A 25544-nucleotide genomic window follows, 5' to 3' on the forward strand; every position below is an offset into this window, starting at 1 on the left:
CGCTGCCTGGGCAGGGCGAAAAGCATTATCAGGGATGCATCTCACCCTAACCATGGACTTTTTACTCTCCTCCCATCCGGTAGGCGCTACGGGAGCCTCCGTTCCCACACCAGCAGGCACAGGAAAAGCTTCTTCCCTAAGGCTGTGACACTGCTGTACCTCACATCACAGCACTAAGCAGTATTGCATCCGTATTGTACTGTCTCAGTATTTTTACATTTGTGTGCTGTAGCACTTACCTTTTATTTGCAATTATTTTGTAAACAACACTATTCTTTGCATATCTGGTTAGATGCTAACTGCATTTCATTGGCTTTGTATCTGTACTCAGCATAATCTAAGTATATTATTCATAAAACAATCTGTTTCTTAAATATTCATAATTATCTAAATAAATATCAGAAGATCACCACCAAACAAATCTTTAAAATGCCTTTCACAAGGCCCTTGGTGCAATTATTGCCCATGTTCTTACGAGAATGGTAGGAACCCAGCACACTTACACTGCTTGACTTTAAACTGCTACACAATAACCACAAGTTCAGGGCTCCTGGATATTTATTGCTGAAAGTAGGATGTTGAGCAAACTGCTGTCTTTGTAAAATGACTAACATCAGGACTACACTGAATTCATATAAGGCTTGTAAACAATACATTATATTTAATTAATACAGATAGATAGAAGTACCTGCTTCAGTAGGAGGCACAGTAAGAGGAACATTTATAGTGTTGATCTTCAAGGATGGGTCCACTTGTGTCTGTAATCTAATGTCACTTATTTTGTTAGTTGCTATTGGTCCAGTTAATTTGGTGAATTTGACCACTTCACATGTTGAAGATGAACCTTGAATCTGCAGTTTGATTCCAGGTGGAAGTGAGTGTAAAGTTATCGGAAGTTTCAGATCCGTTTGTTGTGACCTATCTGTTCCATTCAGATCCTTCAGGAATAATAAATCTTTAGCTTGCTGAGTTCCCCTGTTGGAACTAGAAAGTTTATAATGCTCATCTTCTATTTTTATCTTTTCAGTCACGTGTTGGTCAGCAATATTTTGATTGCTAAAATCCTTTCTTGAGCTTAACCCTGAAACAAACTTATTTTCACTCTGAAAAACAAATGGAACATGTTAAGAAGAAAATCAGAATTGTTATAATTATTTTAATATTTAACCTATCTTATGCTTTCACAGATTGAAACCATTCCAGTGGCGTAGAGAACATTAATGATTTCCCCGAAAAGCTAAGGAGCTTCCAGATTCTATTCCTTGACTGCAATGTGTGAGCTAAGCCCTCAGCGAATAAATAAGGGGTTCATATCAAAATCTCAGGCTTACAGCCAGGAAAAATAAAATCAGTCAGAATTTTCCCCCATAGTTGCTCTGGTTAGAAATTGGATGTGTACAGATGTTTTGAAAAGAACACAATGAGAGTCAGCTATGATGTGCCCTGTTAGTTGAAAAGTTTGCAAAGATTCACAGCTGAAATTTGCACATGCAGGATATTCATGCAACTGTTTACCAGTAAAAGCTGAAACAACCAGGATTGGAAGAGACACAAAAGCTTTGCTTTGCTTTTTTGCAAGACATTATAGAACAGGAAGCTACACACACAAATGCTGGAGGAACTGAGCATGTCTGACAGCATCTACAGTATGGAGGGGAACAGGAAGTACCTCATTGTTGACATCCAAAACAATCAGCCTCATAATAGAAACAATGCAATAGCAGTAGAACCAGAAGATGCTAACAGATGTGAATTTCATATGCAGTCGAGTTTGGTGTCATATGCATTTGTACATGTGTGCACAGAAACACTGAAAACTTAATTGCAGCAGCATCACTGGTAGTTTGCATAATATAATCATAATAAAGGCAAAAGGTAAAACAGCAGCAAAATGTCTACATCCTAACTCTAACCCTAATTTCCAGGGCTTATTCACCCAATTGTTCAACATAATTATAAATACGAATACCCAGAGATATTTCTCGGAATGCTAATATGCTAAGTGCCAATACAATTTTTTGTGATAAACTTTACCATATCTGGAGCTTCTGAATATGGTCCAATGGAGGAAGTAACAAAGGTTCACCAGCTTGACTCCTTGGTAGGGAAGACACTGTTCTATAGTTAATATTTAAGAAATATTTGAGTTATTTTGTAAATATATTGGTTGATTAAGTATTTCTGTTCTTTAAATAATTCATTACGGTTTATACATATAAATTATCGCATACATTATCACATGACCACATGATACGTGGGCACCTCACTTAAAGTAAACATGGTTCAACACATATTCCTGGATCTTGTGAAACTTGCAGAAAATGCAACAAAGTAGGGCACATACAAAGAGCATGTTGGGCTGACAAAAATAAATGGACTGCACAGGGAAGAGAAAAAGCTAACACTTTCAGAAGGAACACTAATCTGCATGCTGTTGATGAAAAACCTGATAAATGAGAGTGACACAGGACTGAGTAGCCTTAAGATTTATAATATAAAAACTAGCAACAGACAAGCAATATGGTTTACACACCAAAAGTGAATGGCAAATTAATTAAAATGGAATTAGCACTGGTTCAGCTGTTTCAGTCATTCCACAAAATGAGCTTGAATGGCATTTCACTGATACCAAACTGATGCCTGCAGATATTCAACTAAGAACTTATACTGGAGGAAAGATAACTCCTGTGGAAATGACATTTGCCACTATGAAATACAACAACCAAGAAGCCACATTGGGCTTCTATGTGGTAAAAACAGGACGACCAATGTTGTGGGGACATGAGTGGCTGAAGCAACTACAACTTGATTGGAGATCCATCCACTATTTGCACGCTACAACTGTCTCCATGCTGTACACCATGAACTGTTTCCCAACAGAGAACAAACAGGCATTGGTGCCAACCTCTGTGCCTCTGGTTGGAAAGCATATTGGACCAGGAAAGGGTACTGCTAACCAGAGGAATTCTGGAATAGATGAAAGCAATGGTCTGACTACATCAGTTTTTGTAGGCAAGATATCTGAGAAAGCTTCTGATATGTTAATCAGGCAGTTACCTGCGAAATATGGCTTGGTTTTAAGCTAGAAATGAGTTCAAGGAGATTCAGGAAAGTTGCAAGTACTTGGCTTTTGTGAGTATAGAGAACCAGAATCTACTCTGCATGCATTAAGGTGATTGCATGAACTTCAAGTAGGATACAAAAAGCTTCTTGTAAAAGTAGATGCAAACATCAAAGCCAAACTGGATGAACGGAAGGCAAAAATAAAGGAATCAATGGAGATGCAAAAATAGAGGATTCATCAGATGACATTGCAAATAGGGAACCAAGAGGAGAGATCAGATTGTAAAGGGAGCAATAGAAGGATTGGAAAGGTACGTGGCATCCGGAGTTTCTCCGGTTAGTGGATGATTTCCCTCCATGCCTCTCTGACGTAGTGGGGAACCACGTACGAGGCAAGTTACAGCAGTGGTTTGCCATTGCCTTCTGCCGGGTGAGTTTCCAAAGAGATCACCAGCTCGTAACCCAGCACGGATGGAAAGCGTGCAGGGGAGCCGGCCGGATTCAAACTCGGGACCTTCCGTCCCGAAGTCCGGCGCTGATGCCACTATGCCACCAGCCGGGTCTAATAGAAGGGTTAATAAGAGAATATTCCAGTGAACTAAATGCACCTTCCCAAGATGAAGATCCACAAACTAGAAGAAGAAGGAAGAAGATGAAAGCTGGCTATCACTGTCAGAACCACTTTCTGCAGTCTCAGAGTCAACTCCTACAACCACCATGGAGGAGGCTGAAGAAGCCGAGATTGTTTTCACAGCCACAAATCTCATCTGCCAAGCAGAGTGGCCCCTTGTTAGGAAAGGTATTATCCCACAAGAGTAAGAAAGCCTCCACAGCGATTAACTCTTTCAGCCTGAATGGGACAATTTAAAATATACAGCGCTGTGGATTTCTGTATATAGTAGTTGCATTATATAATAATAATGCAATTCTATTGAGTTGGAGTTTATAGCTATGCAGGAAGGATTTAATACTTAAGTAATATTTGAGTAATATTGTAAATAAATTGTTTGATTAAGCATTCGTGTTCTTTAAATAATTCATTACGGGTTATATGTATAAATACATGGATTACATACATCATCACTGCCATGTGATACATGGGTGCCTCGCTTAAAGTAAACCTGAAGTTAACCACATATTCCCAATTTCCATGTCTTCCTTTGGATTAGTTTAATGTTTTGCAGTTACAAAACATAACATTGGCACGAAACGTTTACCTTAGGAACAAAGATTATAGGGACAGGGCTTGCACTATCTTTAGTTGAGAAGAATGAATAATATCATCACTGAAATATTCAAAAATCTTCTGGGCTTGACAGGGCACATGAAGAAATTATGTTCAAACAGGCAGGGATGTCTAGAACAAAGGGTCACAACACAAAATGAGGGGTTGGCCATACTGGAGAGAGATGAGAAAAACATTTCTTGATCCAGAGGATGTTGTGTCTTAGAACTCTCCGTCTATAAGAGCTATGGAGTGTCATATGCAATGTATGTTCAGGTAGATCTCAGTAGATTTTTGGATATTAAGATAATAAAGGAATAAGGGGCTAGTGCAGTAAAGTGGTACTGGTGTAAGATATCAGCCACAATCTATGTTGGATGATAGACTAACGGCTAGGGTGTATCACCTCTAACTTCTATTTATAACGTTCTTTATTCATTGTTCATATATGGTCATTCTAGAATGACCTCCAAAAGTTTCAGTGTTCTGGCAGGCCAGTGTAGTACATACTGCATGTGCATTGTTGGAATGGCCATGGGCTCACAAGTGGGCATGGTATTGCCTCTTGTACACAAAAAAAAAGTCTCACATGGGCATTGGCTGAATTCAATAATCAATACTATACTTGAGGAGTTATGGAATTAACCAGAATTCCTATTTTATGTTTTGGAACCTACAACGATATTTGTCGAATAAAATAATGTGGTTAAGGATCTGGTTCAAAATTCTGTTCCTGATAACTTTTCATCAGAAAGCATTGTAATTGGAGAATGCATGTGTAAAAATACAATTAGTAGTTCAGTAAGTATTACATCTGTCCTGTGTGACAAATAGAATCACTTAAAGCTGATTATTTTCGATAGATATGCACATACTGTAGACACTTAGCAATGCTTTTAACTAGAAAATCCTTCCATCGCTTGTCAGGTATAGCTACAATTACCAAAGCTTCTTTAAGGGCCTTCAAAATGATAAAATTTAACATCTAAAAAACAAATTAAATGCATGGCATACCCATCATCTTGAGCTTTGGTGTCAAGTAACACACCACCAAAATGTGGGTTTACATCATTCCACTCTTAATGGGACCAAATTTTTTAATTCCAAATCCATGAACATTGTGGGAGTACCTTCACCATGTGAAATGCAACATTCAAGATGACTTATATCACTTTCTGAAGAGTAGGAAAGAATGGCAATGAATGCTAAACTTCATGATGATCCATTATTAGAGAATGATTAAAGGACAAATAGAAATTTATCATGGGATATTTTGCATGGTTAATGGGAGATGCGACAGGACTTTGCTCAGGATTCCCTCAAAGTTAACTTGCAGATTGAGTTGGTAGTAAGAAAGGCAGATTCAATGTTAAGATTTATTTTGATGAGTACAATAGAAAAGCAAGGATGTAGTACTAAGATTTTATAAGGCATTGGTCAGACTGCATTTAGAATATTGTGAGCAATTTTGGGCCACTAATTGAAGAAAAAAATGTGCTGGCCCTGGAGAAGATCCAGAGGAAGTTTACAAGCATGATACAGGGAATGAAAGGTTTAACTATGAGAAGTATTTGATGGTTCTGGGCCTGCACTCAATGGTGTTTGGAAGAATGAGGGCGAATCTTACTGAAATCTACTGAATACCTGGATAGAGATAATGTTTCCATTAATACAGAGTCTAGGTTCTGAGAGCACAGCCTCAGACTAAATGAATCTCCCTCTGATAACTAACTTCTTCCACAAGAGGGTGTTGAATCTGTGGAATTTATTGCCACAGAGAGCCAAACCATTAGATATATTTAAGGCAGAAATTGATACCTTCTTGATTGGTAAAAGGGTTAAGAGTTGTGGGAGAAGATGGGAGAAAGGGGATAAAAATATCAACTACTATTTAACGGCAGAAAAAGATAGGTTCTTGACTAGTAAAATGGTTAAGGGTTTATAGGCTGAATGGCCTAATTCTGCTCCTATATCTTATGTATCTTACAGACTTATTACATTTCAGATCCACTTTTGGAGCTTTTTTATATATTTGTGATTATCGATGAGCCATTGGCAGTATGCAACACTTCAGTTTGGTTTTCTGTCTCAAAGTTTTGGCTCTGTCCCATTAATGATATAAGGTTTAAATGGTCATGTGACTATTACGTACAACTAAAGAACTTGAAGCAATAACCCAGTTTAATTTACCGTTCTGATCCTACTTACCTTGATTAAAAGTGAGCTACGTAGTCTTAAACTTTATATTTAAAGCAGTTATCCACTAGATGCATGGGATGATAAAATTAATTTTATCCTATTAAAATGAATTTATCTACCAATTCTGAACCAGCTCAAAGGATGTATGTCTATATCTAGAAAAATTATGTTTAAGAAGGTAGAATATAAATTAGCTCAATACAGCAATAGATAGATATGCATTAAGCCTTCTGAGGTTGCATCATTTCTGAGACTATATCTAAATCTCAACTCCATTGACTTAACTTTTCTCTATCTCCCAACAAAAAATCCCAATTCAAGTAACTGAGAGCATCCACATTGAATTCTACCATCAAGATGTTTGAGGTAACAGCTGACAAAAGCAACCTTTTTGTGGTTTCTTTGCAAGTTAGAAACATTTAAGACTATCTGTTGTTCAACCATACTAGAGCAACAAAAATCCATTCATAGTCTTACTCTTTACAGTAATGGATGGAAGATATACAAAATGCTAATTTTATTCTAATTTACTGAACAAATATTAAATCTGTCATTTGAACTGAGCATGCTGCTATTTTATAAACAAGCAAGCCAGTCAGCATCTATGGAAAAGGTACAGTCAACATTTCGGACCAAGACCCTTCAGCAGGACCTGCTGAGTTCCTCCAGCTTTTTGTGTACGACACTCTTTTATTCTTTCTTGTTATTGGCTTTAATTAGTGAAATTGTTTATTAGTACACTGTTTCACTAATAAGAAACATAGCCCAGGAATCTTGATCCAACACCCCCCACCCCAGTTGTACCCTCTCACCCAAATATTTCTACCAGTGTTGAAAATCATCTCTACAATTATATTTTCTATGTGATAGTGAGACTGATCTGTGGAGGTTTACCATGGATCTGTATAAGGAAGAATGTTTACATGATAAAAGAAATAATTTCAATTTTATGGAACTTCACATAATTTGGTAGAGTTCATTTTAACATTCAGGGTTCCATTTCTTCACAGTCTCACTGCACAGGATCAAAATGAGCTGCAGAAATAAACTCAGTCAAATCCATCATGGGCAGTAGCCTTCCCAGTATCCAGGATATCTTTAAGGAGCGATGCCTCAAAAAGGCAGCATCCATTATTAATGACCTCCATCACCCAGGACATGTCTACTTCTCATTGCTACTATCAGGGAGGAAGCACAGGAGCCTGAAGGCACATACTCAGTGATGCAGGAACAGTTCTTCCCCTCTGCCATCCGATTTCTGAATGGACATTGAACCCAGGAAGACTACCTCACCAGTTTCTTTGCACTACTTATTTAATATAACTTTTTAATACATATATATTTTTCTTACTGTAATTCAGTTTTTATTATTTTATATTCCAATCTACTGCTGCCACATAACAACAAATTTCACGACATACGCCAGTGATAATAAACCTGATTCTGATTCTGATTCAAGTACTTCTGCCACACTTACACAATATCCATTCCAATATTTAAACCCATAAACACAGGCAAATGTAAAATCCATATTTTCATAGATTCAATGTTCATGCTGATCCAAATTCCTAAAACTATTTAAGTAGACTTAAGCAAAATTTCCTTTACTGCATGGATGATTTGTATACTTGTTCATTTTCAGTAACAGGATTCTATTGTGTTCTGGGGGAAGGATTTGTGGGAGTAACTGATATTGTTATATCCAAGTAGATAGTCAAAACCTAAGCAACGAGTAAGTAGCTGATATTTCAGTTCAAACTCAAGTCTGCAGAGAAAACCACTTAAATGGAGTAACTGTCCATAGGATTGACACAGAAGGAAAAAACATGATCAGTAAGTGATTTGTTTTCCACTGCCTGACCAAAATCAGGATGGAATAGCTCCCATGTACCAAAGTAGTTAACAGGGAAACCATGTCGCATAGACCGAACCACAAGCATTGACAGGAGAAAACCACAATTTTGTTTGCAACAAATCCACCAGTTCTCCTGTATATCATGCGAAGATGTCACCATTTCTATCTGAATATAGCCAGCTGAAGGTTACCTTCAGAGAAACGTAGGGAACCATCCTTTGGCACTGTGATTGTTGTGCCATTCATTCTGACAATGATCCTATGGAGGGTATCTCTAATGATGATTTCTCCAAAAGTTCACAGATTGGTGCATATGTAATCTGTAAATAAAGAAGTATGGAATGAAAAAAGGCCCTTCTGGCCATCAATGCTGTTTCCACAAGCCTTGTGCAATGTTCTATCATGGGTTTTCCACATGTAATTGTTTCAGGGAATGCTCTGCACATCTCTCTCTGGCCTTCAACACCAATCGAGAAACTTTTAGATAATATGATTCTGTCCACATATCTACACATTTCAAACCTAGGTCTGACCAGACATTATTCCAGCATGGTTTGAAGTTCTTTACTATAATATAAACAAATTGAATTATAAATTTGTTCCACATATCCTTTAATTTTTGATAAACTATTTTCCTTTAATTTTGCACTTGCTACTCTAGTTCCAGGTTAGATAGCCTGACTACGTATATTTGCCAACATTCTGAGTGCCACACTTCATTCAGCTATAAAGGTTCAAAGTGTTGCAATCATTTTTACTGCTCTGTTCCCTAGAATTCTTCCCAGTGCACCAATGAAGAAATTCCTAGATTTCATAAGATTTGCTCTGGGTACCTCTACTTTCTTAGAAGTTTGCAAAGATACAGCATGTCATCTTAAACTTTGACAAACTTCGATAGATGTGTGGTGGAAAGTATATTGATTGGTTGCATCACAGGCTGGTATGGAAACCCCAATGCCCCTATACGGAAAAGCCTACAAAAAGTAGTGGATACAGCCTAGTCCATTTCAGGAAAAGGCCTCCCAACCATTGAGCACATCTACAAGCAGTGGAATCACAAAAAAGCTACATCTACCATCAAGGACCCCCGCCATCCAGACTCTGCTCTCTTCTCACTGTTGTCATCAGGAAGAAGACACAGGAACTTCAGGAGCCACATCACCAGGACAGGAACAACTTTACCCCTCAACCATCAGGGTCTTGAACCAGAGGGAATGACTTCACTCAACTTCACTTGCTCCATCACTGAACTGTTCCCACAACCATTGAATTCACTTTCAAGGGCTCGACATCTGATGTTCTCAAAATTTATTGCTTGATTATATATTATTATTATTATTCATTTTTTCTTACTTTTTGTATTTGCAGTTTGTTGATATTTTGCACGTTGGTTGTTTGTCCACCCTGTCTTTTATTGATTCTATTGTGTTTCTAGTATTTACTGTGATTGCCCTCAAAAAAAGGAATCTCATCTATGTCATATATATACTTTGATAATAAATTTACTTTGAACTTTGAACACAGTATGACATTCCCACTACATCCTAATAGTAAATTTGGTGAATGACTAAAGAGTTAAATAATTTAATAATCAATATATGCCTGCAAGTACTTGAAGGTCTTCTATTCGTAACAATCTGACACTGACTAGGTGTGTGCATAAAATGATTATCAATCCAACTGAAGTGCCACTAATCTTACGTCTCCTATGGAAACCAATTTCTGGTCTATTTCATGTTTCTTGTTTTTGATTGCTTGTCTAACCATGTAAAACTTATAACCATTCACTTAGCCAATTCTAGTTGCATTGCTATCAATCATTTACTTCAGTTTTTTAAAAATTCCTTTACAAATATTGACCAAGTTGCATTTGGTATACTTTGCACAGTTTTGCTGTAGGAACAATCTCACTAATCTGGGAAGACTACAAAAGAGATTTGCATGGAGTGTAAGAGGCTAAGGGGTAACTGGACAGAGGCTTATAAAGTCATGAGGTACATCAATAAGGTGAAAGTCACAGTACTTTCCCAAGGTTAAAGGAGTCCAAACGTAAAAGGCATGGGCTTAAAGTAAGAGGCTAAAGATTTAAAAGAGCACAAGGGATTCTGCAAATGCTGCAGATTTTGAGCAAGACACACAAAATGCCCTAAGAAACTGAATAAATCAGGGAGAATCTTTGGAGAGGAATAAACAGTCAATGGTTCAGTCCAAGACCCTTCATCAGGGTTTAGATTTAAGGATTTAGATTATGATCAAGATTCAAAAGAAACCTGAAGGGCAACTTCCTCAAAGACGCTGATGAATGTCTGGAACAAGCTGCCAGAGGAAATGATAGAAGCCTCATGCAGGCTAGTGGGACTAAGTCAGTGGGTCAACTTGGTGAGCATGAACAAACTGGGCCAAGGTGCCTGTTTTGTGTGCTGTATAGCAGTGGGTCTCAAAGTGAGTCAGATTTTGTAGGGGCCACAAGTGAAAAACAAGAAGCTGGGGGCCACAGGACTTTTTGAATGGGCCATGGTAGGTTTACTATTTTAGTGAAATATTACTAAAATAGATAAACAAAAAAGAAATGAATGTATGTAATTTATTTGGAACTCTGAATAAAATGAATGGGAAAACATGCTAGATGATTTAAATGAGGCAGCAAAACAGCCTCGCCGTGTGTGTGTGTGTGTGTGTGTGTGTGTGTGTGTGTGTGTGTGTGTGTGTGTGTGTGTGTGTGTGTGGGGGGGGGGGGGGCATGTCAATCGTTATCTCTGCTGCTGCTTGACCACACAGTCCACACCCTGCAGGATGGCCTGCTGAGACCCATACCACATCCATCCGCAAATCACAAATCATTGATTATACAGTCAGCAGGTGGGCGTAACCCAGCAGGATACCCTGCACTGTGATCCACCAGCTAGTGATTATGATTACTGTACTTTGTTGTATAATTATGTTAATGGAGAACCATCTGCATCTAATTCCAACTGAAAGACTGTCAGAAGTTGCCAGGTTTTCCATATCTAACCCTTATCAGAAAGGTTTGTATTTGAAAAACTGAATTCATTAAACAAACAGTTACAAGGGAAAAGATACAATCGCATATCATGCAGAGGCTATTACCATTTTCCTTGGAAAACTCAAACTTTACAGCAGCGCAATTGCCTTCACTAGTCACTCTTAAAATAAAATTGCAATATGGAGATCTGATGGTATATCTCGATCATTTGAAAGAACTGCACACTAATATGGAATTCTGATTTGTAGCGTAAATTTGGCATAATAAAAAGGTCTGTTTCATTGGCATTGTAGATATTATCCGCACAAGATTTTTGAAGCAACGCGGGGAGTTTTGGAGATTTCCATGTCTCTACACTTATGGAATCAGTACTACCTTCCCTGCCGCATGCTTCCTTGAATGTAATGTAGTGTCTACATTTCCATTGAGACAAGCAACCACCTGTTGCTTTAACACCTTTATGACCCAGCTTCTTAGCTAGCTCCTCTGACTTGTGTTTTAACATTGGTCCACTGACATGTATACCTCATCCAGTTACAATGGAAAACCACTGATTCTGGGCCACTTCAACATCTGGATCCTTACCTTCATGCTTTTGTTTTGGGACGTAATGCCCATTCTTCTCTTGTTTATCTTGCCGATGTATCAAGCATGCAGATGTAGCTTTCGGCACTCCAGTTACCTCTGCCCGCTGACGATGAGTGGCGTTAGGCAGATGGTTTTTAATTTGGTCCAGAAGGGTAACTTTTTGGCTAATATCAAATCTTTTCATGGCAAAGTGCCCACAAAAATTCTTAAAGTCAAAATTTTTACAAAATCAAAGTTATCAAACATAACTTCTTTTTGAATTGGCACCTATTGGCCCAAATGGATAACATAACACAAGCACATGACGCAACTGTTCACTCCAGCCACACAAATGCACATGGCTAACCCGTCTCCTGCCCCAATTAAGCGGCATAAAGCAAAGTAAATCTTGGCTATTTTCGCAGTTTGTTTTTTGTTCTTTAAGAGTTGTCCCAAATAAGCATGCATCTGATTCTCTCACTAACTTCAATCAGTTTTGTTCTTTTTGCTCTTAGAATAACCTTCCACAGGTCATATGTGGACTTCTCGTATAGTTCTGGATCATCAGACCTGAATGCCACAAATCTACTCCTCAGCAGGCTGTGAATCCACAGCTTTGGGTTTGGGTAAGTTTAGTGCCAACTGTAGCATATTTATTCGATTTGAATAAATACTAACTACTAAATACTGTCCAGCCCATCGACTTAAAGTTGTTCTGTAAGTGCTCCTCTGCCTCCCTTGACCATACCTTGGTCCTCACTACTGATGCTGCCTATACACCTGGAGTAGAAACACAACCAGGTGATCGGACTTTTCAAATTGTGGGCATGGTATAGCACGATAAGTGTTCTTGATAATGGTGTTACAGTTGTCAAGCGTGTTGGCTTCTCTGGTTCCACAGGGAATATGTTGGTGGTAGTTGGTCAGAGACTTCGTCAAGCTGGTCTGGTTGAAACTCGCGCCATGATAGGGAAGGAACCAGAGTGTGCTGTTTCATGACTGTTGATCATGGTGTGCAGTTCCTCCAGTGCCTGCCTGACATTCACCAGGCAAGAATGTACATCACTACCAGGATGACAACGGAAAATTCCCTGACAGATGAACTGGATGACATTTGCTGCTGGATGTTCCATGTAAAGTAAACAGGACTGATACAGTCCTCATCTGTGCACCTCGAAGAGTTAGTCATGAAACATACTCTGTCTCTTCTACCTTTAAAAGACTCAGCTGTCCTGTCTTTGCAGTGGATGGAGACAACCTCGGTCTGCAACTTGGCATCTAAAATGGAGAGAGGAGGTATCATGTTACTATGTTTGCATGAAGCAAAGTACACAGTGGTCCCTGATGACCTTCTGGTACTCCAATCTTGCTCTGAGGTCTTCAATTTGATCTTCCAGAGACTGTACATTCGCCAGCAGGAGTGGTGGTCTAAGGGCTCTGCATTTTAATCATACTTGCAGACCAGCACATTTTCCTCATTTCCTTTTTCTTAAAGGGAACTTACAATCGTGACCCGAATCTGCAGTCCTCCAGCATCTGCTAATTTTGAGAATTGATAGATTTTTTTGTGTCTTAAAATTATGCTGCTTACTGAAGTACCCATGACTGTGGATTTCTGCTGTAGCAGTCCTAAACAGGAATATTTGATGCTTCCATTCGGAGCTACATGCAGAGTCACTTATCAGCGCCATCTCGAGCTGTACGTTCCTGTTTCCTTCCATCTTTTTCCTGATGTCCATGTCATACTTGCTTTCAATCCAGAGATTACTTATAGGATGTGTGATTACAGGTTTTTCTCTTCGATCCTTTAGTAATACTACAAACGTACATAAGTATTCACATTTAATGGTATTTTAGAATATACCTAAGAGAATAAAACATGCTTTTTCAACACAATACATTGTACTATTTTTCTGTAATTAAAAATGTATTCAGAAAAATATAATACTGTAACAATGTACAAAGAATTCATTGGATCATACGTATAAAATCTAGGCAGTAAATTCCTCCGTCCTGACGAAGGGTCTCGGCCTGAAACGTCGACTGCACCTCTTCCTAGAGATGCTGCCTGGCCTGCTGCGTTCACCAGCAACTTTTATGTGTGTTGGTTGAGTAAATTCCTCTGCCAGTATTAGCAGAGTGGATAGCAAAAATTAGATTTTTGTAACTATAACTATAACAGTTTTGATCTCCAAATTTGAGGAAGGACTTTCTAGCTATTGAGGGAGTGCAGCGTAGGTTCACGAGGTTATTTCCCGGGATGGCGGGACTGTCATATGTTGAAAGATTGGAGCAACTGGGCATGTATACACTGGAATTTAGAAGAGAGGGGATCTGATTGAAACATGTAAGATTATGAAGGGGTTGGACACGCTAGAGGCAGGAAACATGTTCCCATTGTTGAGGGAGTCCAGAAACAGAGGCCACAGTTTAAGAATAAGGGGTAGACTATTTAGAACGGAGTTGAAGAAAAACTTTTTCACACAGAGTGTTATGGTTCTGTGGAATGCTCTGCCTCAGAAGGCAGTGGAGGCCAATTCTCTGGATTTTTTTAATAAAGAGTTAGATAGAGCTCTTAAAGATAGCGCAGTCAAGGAATATGGGGAGAAGGCAGGAAAAGGATACTGATTGTAGATGATCAGCCATGATCACAGTGAATGGCGGTGCTGGCTTGAAGGGCTGAATGGCCTACTCCTGCACCTATTGTCTATTGTCTATAAGTGTATATGCCAGATAATGTCATAGAAGCTGTAACATTACCAAACCTAATTGAATACAACCCTTACCCTTAAACTAATGGGAGCTAATTTGCTGAGGTTGCAATGAGACATTTTATTAATTTGCAAAATAGACAGCAATGTGTACATTAGAAAAAAGCAGCACATATTTTCATAATTTGCAATATCAGCTATGTTAAATCTCCAACTGGCATTGATGAAACAAGTTAATGCATCAAAAGGCTCAACACTGGAGTTAGTGGCATTAACAAAACTGCTGGATACATAATGTTAATGCAAATTTATTACAGAACAAAAAACTTGATGTACTTAATTAGACCAATAATTGATGGGAAATGCTGTTTTATATAGACAAATTTACATTAATGATTTGGAGCTACAGATTTTAAAAAATTGCAGATGACAATACATGCTGCATAAAAAAATGAGGTAAATTACATCAATGCAGATGTGCAAATCAATTTCAATATAGACAAGTGTCACATTTAGTGGGAATAACTGAAAGCCACATACTATGTATTTAATAAGAATGTAATAAGAGGTTAAAAGAAGTAAAGGAGAAAACAGATTGGAGTACAGATGCACAAATCCTAAAAACAACACTGTGTTACCGCCTTTGCAAAACACAAACTGTAGGATTTCATAAATAACATGATTTATGATACCGATGTGACACACAAACTTAGAGGTCTTTGAAAAACAAGGAATGTGGTGGAGCATAGCACCAGCTCACATAATTGCTCCAAGAAGTTTTATTTAAACATCTTGAAACAACTGATGACATCCAAATCATTACTAGTTTAATAAACTAAATCTAAGTTTATACATGGAAAATGCAAATAATATGGGTTTCCTGCAGAAATTAACATTTTGGAATAAATTAGTAATGAATAATTTAAGACATGCTATATTAAGTGTAACACACTTGGAAATTAAAAGGAGACTTTTGACATGGTTCTCCAAACTCTCCATAACAGGGGTTTTCCTCATTTTATTTCTCAGTATCTTGTGGATAAGCTAATAGAGATTAATTGCTATGATTAGACAATTGCTCCTTTATCATGAATTCAATCCAGATGAGTCACTATCATGTTTAAAAGACAATTCCCACGTGCCTGCGAAAGTAGTGACATACCCACCAGATGAATCGCTGCCCCTCCCCATTATTGTCAGGATTGCTGATTTTATACTTCCTAAGCCAAAAAAGTTTGTATATTTCATATATGTATGCATGGTCTTCAAATGCCCAACCAGTTAGATGTGTAGGCACCATTGTCTTCAACTGTTCAGCCAGTACAATATCTTCACCTTACAATCTTCTGTTGAGGATGATTATGGATATCAGCTTCACATTAACACTTCCTAATATTCCTTCTAGTTTCTACAAATTAAGATTTTTTATCTGTCCTTTCTTTCCCACAATGCATGATTTTAAAAAAGGTTTCCAGTTGAAAAAAATTATCTTTTTTTTCAACTTAGATGTGTGAATTTCCTGATTACAATGCAATTTCTTATGCACCAGAGAAACTAAGCATACAGGCAGTCATTTTGTTGAGTATTTAGTGTGCAAGCTTAGCCACAAGTTGCAAATGGCTTACCATTTTAACTTAGCACCTTATTCAGATTTTTTACCTTAATGTGCGATAAAATTTTGATAAAGCTTTTCATAGATACCTCATCATTCAATAATATCCCATTACAATTGATCTACATTCATGTTTTAGGAACAACATCTTCACTTCTGCCATCAGGTATTTGAATAGTCCATGAACACTACCTCGCTATTCCTCTTGTGCTCTATCTATCCATCTAGGGTGGCAGTCTGCAGATACAGCTCTACCAAAGGAGGTGTAAGGCACCCTTTCCCTCCGCTAGCCTGCAGGTCACCCTTGGTCAAAGGTGCAGCACAGCTTAGCCCCGTGACCAGGGTTACATGAAGCTATGGGAGCAGGTGGAGAATGGTCGTATGAGCAACTGGTGCATATCACGAGTCATGGTTATGCAGACAATCTCTGAAGAGTATTGTTAATGGCCAGGGTTCACCCATCTTGTAAAGGCATTCCCCAGAAGAAGGCCACTTCTGTAGAATTTGCCAAGACCATGATCTCCCTTGTCATATGACACAGCACATAATGAATGAATGAATCTATCTATCTATTAATTTTATATCTTGAACTGTAATGCTGCAACAAAACAACAAATTTCATGACATACATCAGTGATAATAAACCTGATACTGGTCTGAATTGTCTAAAGGACAGATAAGCACAGCAAAGTATTCTAGTTTGGCTATTGGGAGGAACTAACTTTAGAAAAGGTAAGAAAAACGTTACAAAGATGTTGCAAGGACGAGAAGATCTTAGCAGTTAGGAAAGACAGGATAGACAAATATTGTTAAGTGTAGGCTGAGGGATGCTTAATTGAGGTTATAAATTTGTGATGGGAGAAGGTGAAGAAACTATTTCTCTTGGTAGATATCAATAATGGGGTCTGGGAGGGAATGGGCACACTCTTTCAATCAATATGTTCTTGGACTCAACCATCTGAATATAAAACATCTTCAGTATTCTACTAATTACTTAGGTGAATGAAATGAATAGCTGTATAGTTACAGCATGCTGGTGACATTATATAACTTCTTTAGCATCATCCACTGGGAATGATTTTCTTGGTAAATGTTCTCCGTCTTTGTAACTGTCCAACAAATTGCTTAAGTATATATTTACTTTATTGTGGTAAATATGCTCTACAACACTTGAAAAATTTGTTTGACTTAAACATTGTTGAATGATCATTACAATGACATTTTAATAATGTAATAACTTAGAAGGAATTCTGCTTCTATGTTAAAATTATAGAACCTGGAAAGTGGAACTGAATACTTTACAAAACTACAAATTATTTCTATAGAGCAGTAACAGAAATTGGCAAACTTTTGCTGAGTCAGCAGAAGGATGAAACTTAACTTCTTGTGGACATCAGTTCAAATATAAATGTCAATTGACACATCCAGAAAATACAGTTGCAAACGCACATTAAGCCAAGAGGCAGTGAGCTTGCTTAAGCACAAAATTTTCTTCATGCACTGTATGAACATTCAAAAGCCAACTGATAAAGTACCATAATAACTTATAAATAATGGAAGCTTGTGGAACAAAAAATGTGGAGCTGGACTTAGTGCAGACTGTGCTGCTCCCTCTACACAGGCATTAGAGTTGGTGCACAAAGACAGTATGTGGACTAATAGCGAGTGACTTGTCTTAGTTGCGTTTCTTGTGATGGCAGGACCCTGTTGGTCATTGGTAATATGGAACATTACAAGTCCTGTTGCTGGTTTATTGGCGAATGGTGGGTGCAGATGGCAGGGAACCTGCGTGGCCTTGGTCATAGCAAAGTCTAGGCCTCAAGCTACAGTGGTCTGTTTGCAACCATCCAACGGAGAAGCATCGGAATCGGTGCCAGAGGTGTAGGTGCTGCCTCCAGCGTTCATTCGCATTAGACAAGCTTAATTTGACTGCAGACTGCTGCAACATTCATGGACTTGGGGACTTAGATTTTTTTTGTGTGTGATTCTGTTTTGCTGCTATCTTATATGTTCTATGTGTGCCTTGTATTGTGCAGGCAGCAGGGGAGCTGCATGGCCTCAAGCCACAATGTCACCTGTTTGCAGTTGTCCAGGAGCGAGGTGTGGTGCTGATTTCCATTGTGCGCTCAGCAGAAGACAAGCTACAGTGTTCCATTACAGTCTACTGCAACATCCATGGACTCAGGGATTTTATACTTTTTTGTGTGACTGTATTTTACTGTTATCTTATATGTGCTTTCGACCTGGTTAGCAGAAGAGGCCTCCTTGCACTCCTGAAGAAGATCGGATGCCCTTCAAAGCTGCTGAATCTCATCGCCTCTTTCCATGACGGCATGCAGGGGACAGTACAATTCCATGAGTAATCCTCAGAACCCTTCTCCATCCAAAGCGGAGTGAAGCAGGGTTGTGTCCTTGCCCCGACGCTCTTCGGGATCTTCTTCTCCCTCGTACTACTGTACGCTTATAGGACATCGGATGACGGAGTGTACCTACATACTAGGTCCGATGGCAAGCTCTTCAACCTTGCACACCTCAGAGCAAAGACCAAAGTGCGTCAGGTCCTGATCCGGGAGATACTCTTCGCTGATGATACCACCCTGACGTCACACACAGAGTCTGGTCTCCAGAGGCTAGTCAGTTCCCTGGCACATGCTTGCCAAGAGTTTGGCCTCACCATCAGTCTGAAAAAGACAGAGATCATGGGCCAGGATGTCAGCGAAGCCCCCAGCATCAGCATCGGCAACCACATCCTGCAAGTGGTAGATGAATTCACCTACCTAAGATCGACAGTCTCCAGCAACCTGTCCCTTGATTTAGAGGCTCAACAGGTGAATAGGGAAAGCCGCCGCTGCTATGGCCAAGCAGTCAGAGAGTGTGGAAAAACAAGCTCACCACAGCCACCAAGATTGCAGTGTTCAGAGCCTGCGTACTGAGTACTCTTCTCTACAGCAGCGGGAGTTGGACAACCTGCGCACGCCAAGAGCACTGCCTCAACAGCTTCCACCTATGGTGCCTGCATCGGATCCTGGGCATTTCCTGGAAAGACCGCGTGCCAAACAAGGACGTCCTGTACCCGGCCAGCATGCTAAGCATGTATGTTCTTCTCACACAGCAACAACTGCGCTGACTTGGCCACGTCCGCTGCATGCAGGATGGCCGCATCCCCAAGGACATCCTATACGGAGAACTCACCACAGGGTCCCGGCCCGTAGGGTGCCCACGGCTGCATTACAGGGACGCTTGTAAACGTGACCTGAAGTCTGCTGACATCAGGGTGGACACTTGGGAAGAGACAGCTGCAGATCGCTGCACCTGGCGACAGGCTGTACGTAGAGGCATTACCAATGCAGAGGAAAAACGAACTCGACTGTGGTTGGACAGAAGAGAGAGAAGGAAAGCTGTGGCAGTGACTCCCCAGCCGCAGCCATCAGCCTTCGTGTGCAGCAGCCGTGCCAAGGACTGCCGCTCAAGAATCGGCTTATTCAGCCACAGCCGACGCTGTTCCACACCCAGTTGAGTCCTAAACCAGGCGCATCCATTGTCTACTTAGACAGACAGAGCCATTGTTATTATTATATGTGCTATATGTGCCTTGTGCTGTGTATGACTGGTGGCAATGTGTTTTGCACCTTGGCCCCAAAGTAACACTGTTTCATTTTGCTGTATTCATGTATGGTTGAATGATAATTAAACTCGAACTTAGCCCATTATTTGTTCAGCAGTTCCAGTACTTTTCCAGTAGGTCTGAAAGTTGCTTCCCTTAGTGCACATCTACTTTTCTTTCAAAACCTTAATCGATTCTGTCATGTTTTGTAACTCCAAAAACATAGAACTAATTGAAAGAAAAACATGAAACTGAAATATTAAATACACAACACTCCTCCCTGCCTAGCTATCCTGGGCAGAGGATATTGATCTACTTTCTGTACTGGGTTGATGGTGACCTTAAATCATAGATCCTGACAGACCCATTTTTATTGGCTACTAGGACCACTGGACTTGCCCATTGGCTCCACTAAACCTTGGAAAGAATTCCTTCCGCCCCCCTGTAGTCTAGTTTACTAGCTATTTTGTCATAGACATGTAAGGAACTGGATGGACTTTGCAAAACTTGGGTGTTGCATTTTTATTTAACACTTTTAGCCTTGATATAATTCGAAATTTTCCAAAGCCATCCTTGAACACTACCGTGGCATCATCCAGTACCTTTCTTAATTTGCTATTAGTTGACTGTATTGCAGGGGATGCAGCATGCAATTGGGGAATGGATCTGCAATCAAGCTGTAGTTGCCTCAGCCAATTGCGTCCTCACAATGCTGGTCCTCCTGTTGTTACGACATACATGTTGGTTGTTGTCTTTCACTGATACAAGTATCAATTCCACCAGGAGTTATCTTTTCTCAAGTGTAAGCAGTTAGTTGGATATCTGCAGGTTTCAGTTCAGTATCTTTGAAATTTCATTCAAACTCATTTTGTGGAATGACTGAAACAGCCAAACCAATGTCCAACTCCATCTTAATTAATTTGCTGTTCACTTCTGATTTAAGCCATATTTCTTTTCTCATTAATTTTCACACTGTAAATCTCAAGGCTACTCATTCCTGTGTCACTCTTACCATTTTCAGATTTTTCATCAACAGCATGCAGTTATATCAGCTTTTTGAAATTGCAACTTGACCTTTTATCTTTTTCACTTTACTGCATAGTCCATTTATTTTTGTCTGCCCACCATGCTCTTTCTATGTCCTATTTTGTTGCATTTTCTTCAAGTTTCAACTTTAAAGCCTGCATTGGTCTGGTGTACGTGAGCCCCTGCCACAGCAGTAACCCAAGTGGTTTGGCCAGGCCAGATCCTGTTGGGGTGCTACAATTTTGTTTCTGCTCCCCTACCACTCCCCTGTCCTAGATGGGTGGGGCAGGTTGTGCCCATGGAGCAGGCTAAGTCTACAACCCTCTGTGGCCTCTTTTGATCCTGCACCTTGCAGTCTCTATACCAGATATTGATGCTAGCAGATGTACTGTACAGTGGAAGGCATTCTGACTGGTTGCAGCACAACCTGGTATGGAGCCTTTAATGTACAGGATTGCGAGAGGCTACAGAGGGTTGTCGACTCAGCCAGATCCATCACAGCAGAATCTTCCCTGCTATCAAGCACATCCTCAAGAGGCAGTACCTCAAGAAGGCGACATGCAATGTTAAACTCCATCATCGGCAACATTTTCTCTTTGAGTTAGTACCTTTGAGGAAGAGTTACAGGAGCCTGACGACCTATGCTTAATGTTTTAAAAGTAATTTTTTCTCCTCGATCAGATTTCTGAACACTCCACGTTAGAGTGAGTTTTTTTGGGTAGATGATTTGTTTACACTTAAATGACTTTGGCCACCAGACTTCTATTTGACAATGGGCTTCCTAAGAAGATGTGAATACCACATGCTTCTGACGCCGTAGTTTGACCTAATGCTGTAGTTTCAATATTACCTGTACATTATAAATATTAATTGTCTTCCATGTTAGCACGGGAATTGTCAAATGTCAAATAAATGTATCGTAGACTTAACTTACATTCCTAAGGGTGGATCTGGGTGGATACCAACCCAGACATGTTGGCGTTCGAAGGAAAGGACGGTGTGAGATTTTGTATGTAGCTTCAATAGGAAGCATTGTCTAAGCATTGTCTGTAACTTTTTAAGTAGCGATTGCCTTTGTGTTTAGCATATAAATATCGAGCCCACGTTGAGCTAGCAGGCCTTTCTGCGGAAAGTGTCTCCATCCGTAAAATGCCTGCTGTACCTTGTTGTGTCGAATAAAGAAGCTGCTTTGTACCTACCAGTGACTCTGTCTCTCCGGTACTTTCATCCACGCTACAACACTCCATAAAACTATAAACCACCTCGTTATTTGTCTTTTACAGTATTTATTTTTGTAACAGTGATTTTTTTATGTCTTGCACTGTACTGTTGCCACAAAACAACAAATTTGTTGACATATTTTAGTGATAATAAACATGATTTTGATACGCCGCAAATACATTAACGTGCTGCAATTAGCTTCAGTGCCTCCTCTTCCTGTGCTGAATGGCCTTAGACAAGGCAAAATGTCTTGCTGGCTAGATTGTGGAGGAGGCAAACTATGAAACCCAGTATGATCTCATGTTAAGAAACGGAGCAGTCCTGTACACTAGTCTCACTGTGGTACCATGCCTCTATGTAGCAGTGTTCTGAATTCACTGAATTGTCAAGAAATTTAAAGTCATGGAAGGGAGGGGCCACCACTATCCTTGATGACCCAGCCCTCGGACTTGCCATGTGTATGAAATGTGGGTTTTTCGGCCACGCAGTTTGCTGAAAAAAGAAAGAGGTCTGAGTTCTTCACGTGGGTCGTGTCACATGGAGAAGTTTCATGAAGCAGCACAAGTGGAGTTGATCACCAAGAGGATCTCATAATGCTCTGCAAGCTCAGGCCTCACTAAGCCTGATTGTCATTAGCAAGGAAAACGTAGACTTTTATTTTGCAGTACAGAGAGCATCAATGATTCCATCCTTAATACCAGAGTGTGCAACAAACAATGAGAAAGAGCACAGACCAGCCAAAGCCATCTTAAAAGTTCGAAAGTTCAAAGATCAAATTTCATCTTCCCGCAGGCATACAGGAAATAAAGAAACACTATGGAACCTGTTCCCAGAAAACAACAGACACCCAACGCACAAAAAAGAACAAATTACGCAAACAGCAAAAAGCAAAGGAACAACACTTTGAATATCAAACATCATACCAGAAGTCCAGGAGTATTCAGTTTAGTTCAGTTCAGTTCAGTGCTACTACTTGACCACAGGCCGCAGAGCTAGTCTTCACCAAAGCGCTCAAGTCTCACCGATCATCCCGATCAAACCACTCAAAACCAGCAAAAAATAACAACAACCAGAATCCAGTAATGCATGCACATTAACTCCAAAGTCCCCCCAAAACAGAGTCCAAAACCTCACCAATTAATCCTTGCATCTTGGAACCCAAGACTTTCCCACGACAGCAGCTAGCAAGAGGGAGAAAAAGACCGGTCAAAGGTAGGCAAATGGCGCCGAACACACAACCACCCTCTGCACTTAGCTTTGTCTGTTTCAATCTTACTCAACCCCTCAATTGCAGAGAAGCAATGGAGTAGAACATGGGCTGACACCCTCGACATCTCAACCAGAGAGAAGCAATGGAGTAGAACATGGACTCACATCCTCGACCCCTCAATCAGAGAGAAGCAATGGAGTAGAACATGGGCTGACACCCTCGACATCTCAATCAGAGAGAAGCAATGGAGTAGAACATGGGCTCACACCGTCAACTCCACATTTAGAGAAAAGAAATGGAGTAGAACATGGGCTCACACCCTCGACCCCTCAATTGGAGAGAAGCAATGGAGTAGAACATGGGCTCACACCCTCCACCCCTCAATTGGAGAGAAGCAATGAAGTAGAACATGGGCTGACACCCTCAACATCTCAATCAGAGAGAAGCAATGGAGTAGAACATGGACTCACACCCTCGACCCCTTAATCAGAGAGAAGCAATGGAGTAGAACATGGGCTGATACCCTCGACATCTCAATCAGAGAGAAGCAATGGAGTAGAACATGGGCTCACACCCTCGACATCTCAATCAGAGAGAAGCAACAGAGTCAATCATGGGCTCACACCCTCAACTCCACAATTAGAGAAAAGCAATGGAGTAGAACATGGGCACACACCCTCGACCCCTCAATTGGAGAGAGGCAATGGAGTAAAACATGGGATCACACCCTCGAACCCTCAATAGGAGAGAAGCAATAAAGTAGAACATGGGCTCACACCCTCGACCCATCAATTGGAGAGAAGCAATAAGGTAGAACATGGACACCCCGACCAATCAATTGGAGGGAAGCAATGGAGTAGAACATGGGCTCACACCCTCAACCCCTCAATTGGACAGAAGCAATGGAGTCAATCATGGGCTCACACCCTCGACCCCTCAATTGGACAGAAGCAATGGACTCAATCATGGGCTCACACCCTCGACCCCTCAATCAGAGAGAAGCAATGAAGTAGAACATGGGCTCACACCCTTGACCCCTCAATTGGAGAGAAGCAATAAAGTAGAACATGGACTCACACCCTCGACTCAATTGGAGAGAAGCAATGGAGTAGAACATGGGCTCGCTCCCTCGGCCCCTCAATTGGAGAGAAGCAATGGAGTAGAACATGGGCTCGCTCCCTCGACCCCTTAACTGGAGAGAAGCAATGGAGTCGATCATCGGCTCACACCCTCAACCCCTCAATTGGAGAGAAGCAATGGAGTAAAACATGGGCTGACACCCTCGACTCCTCAATCGGAGAGAAGCAATGGAGTAGATCATGGGCTCACACCCTCGACCTCTCAATTGGAGAGAAGCAATGGAGTAGAACATGGGCTCACACCCTCAACCCCTCAATTGGAGAGATGCAATGGAGTAGAACATGGGCTCACACCCTTGACCCCTCAATTGGAGAGAAGCAATAAAGTAGAATATGGGCTCACACCCTCAACCCCTCAATCGGAGAGAAGCAATGGAGTAGAACATGGGCTCACACCCTCAACCCCTCAATGGGAGAGAAGCAATGGAGTAGAACATGGGCTCACATCCTCGAACCCTCAATTGGAGAGAAGCAATGGAGTTGATCATGGGCTCACACCCACGACCCCTCAATAGGAGAGAAGCAATGAAATCAATGATGGGCTCACACCCTCAACTGCTCAATTGGCGGGGAGCAATGGAGTAGAACATGGGCTCACACCCTCCACCCCTCAATTGGAGAGAAGCAATGGAGTAGAACATGGACTCACACCCTCGACCCCTCAACTGGAGAGAAGCAATGGAGTAAAACATGGGCTCGCTCCCTTGACCCCTCAATTGGAGAAGCAATGGAGTAGAACATGGGCTCGCTCCCTCGACCCCTCAACTGGAGAGAAGCAATGGAGTTGATCATGGGCTCACACCCTCAACTCCTCAATTGGAGAGAAGCAATGGAGTAGAACGTGGGCTGACAGCCTCGACCCCTCAATCGGAGAGAAGCAATGGAGTAGAACATGGGCTCACACCCTCGACCCCTCAATCGGAGAGATGCAATGGAGTAGAACATGGGCTCACACCCTTGACCCCTCAATTGGAGAGAAGCAACAAAGTAGAACATGGGCTCACACCCTCGACCCCTCAATCGGAGAGAAGCAATGGAGTAGAACATGGGCTCACACCCTCGACCCCTCAATTGGAGAGAAGCAATGGAGTCGATCATGGGCTCACAC

The 25544-nt window shown here is 40.6% G+C and overlaps 1 protein-coding gene across 1 annotated transcript in view; it reads right to left on the reverse strand.

The window, feature by feature from the left end:
- The window catches only part of LOC134349919 (transcription factor SOX-30-like), a 68854-nt gene that overhangs the window by 36716 nt on the left and 6594 nt on the right, over positions 1-25544 (reverse strand). Inside the window, exons 3-4 of the mRNA XM_063054876.1 lie at positions 11885-12139; positions 689-1103 (exon numbers count right to left, since the gene is read on the reverse strand). Coding sequence (XP_062910946.1) covers positions 689-1103; positions 11885-12139 — 670 coding nt within the window. The remainder of the gene's footprint in view (positions 1-688; positions 1104-11884; positions 12140-25544) is intronic.

Source organism: Mobula hypostoma, chromosome 7, assembly GCF_963921235.1.
Source record: "Mobula hypostoma chromosome 7, sMobHyp1.1, whole genome shotgun sequence".
Taxonomy (NCBI): domain Eukaryota; kingdom Metazoa; phylum Chordata; class Chondrichthyes; order Myliobatiformes; family Myliobatidae; genus Mobula; species Mobula hypostoma.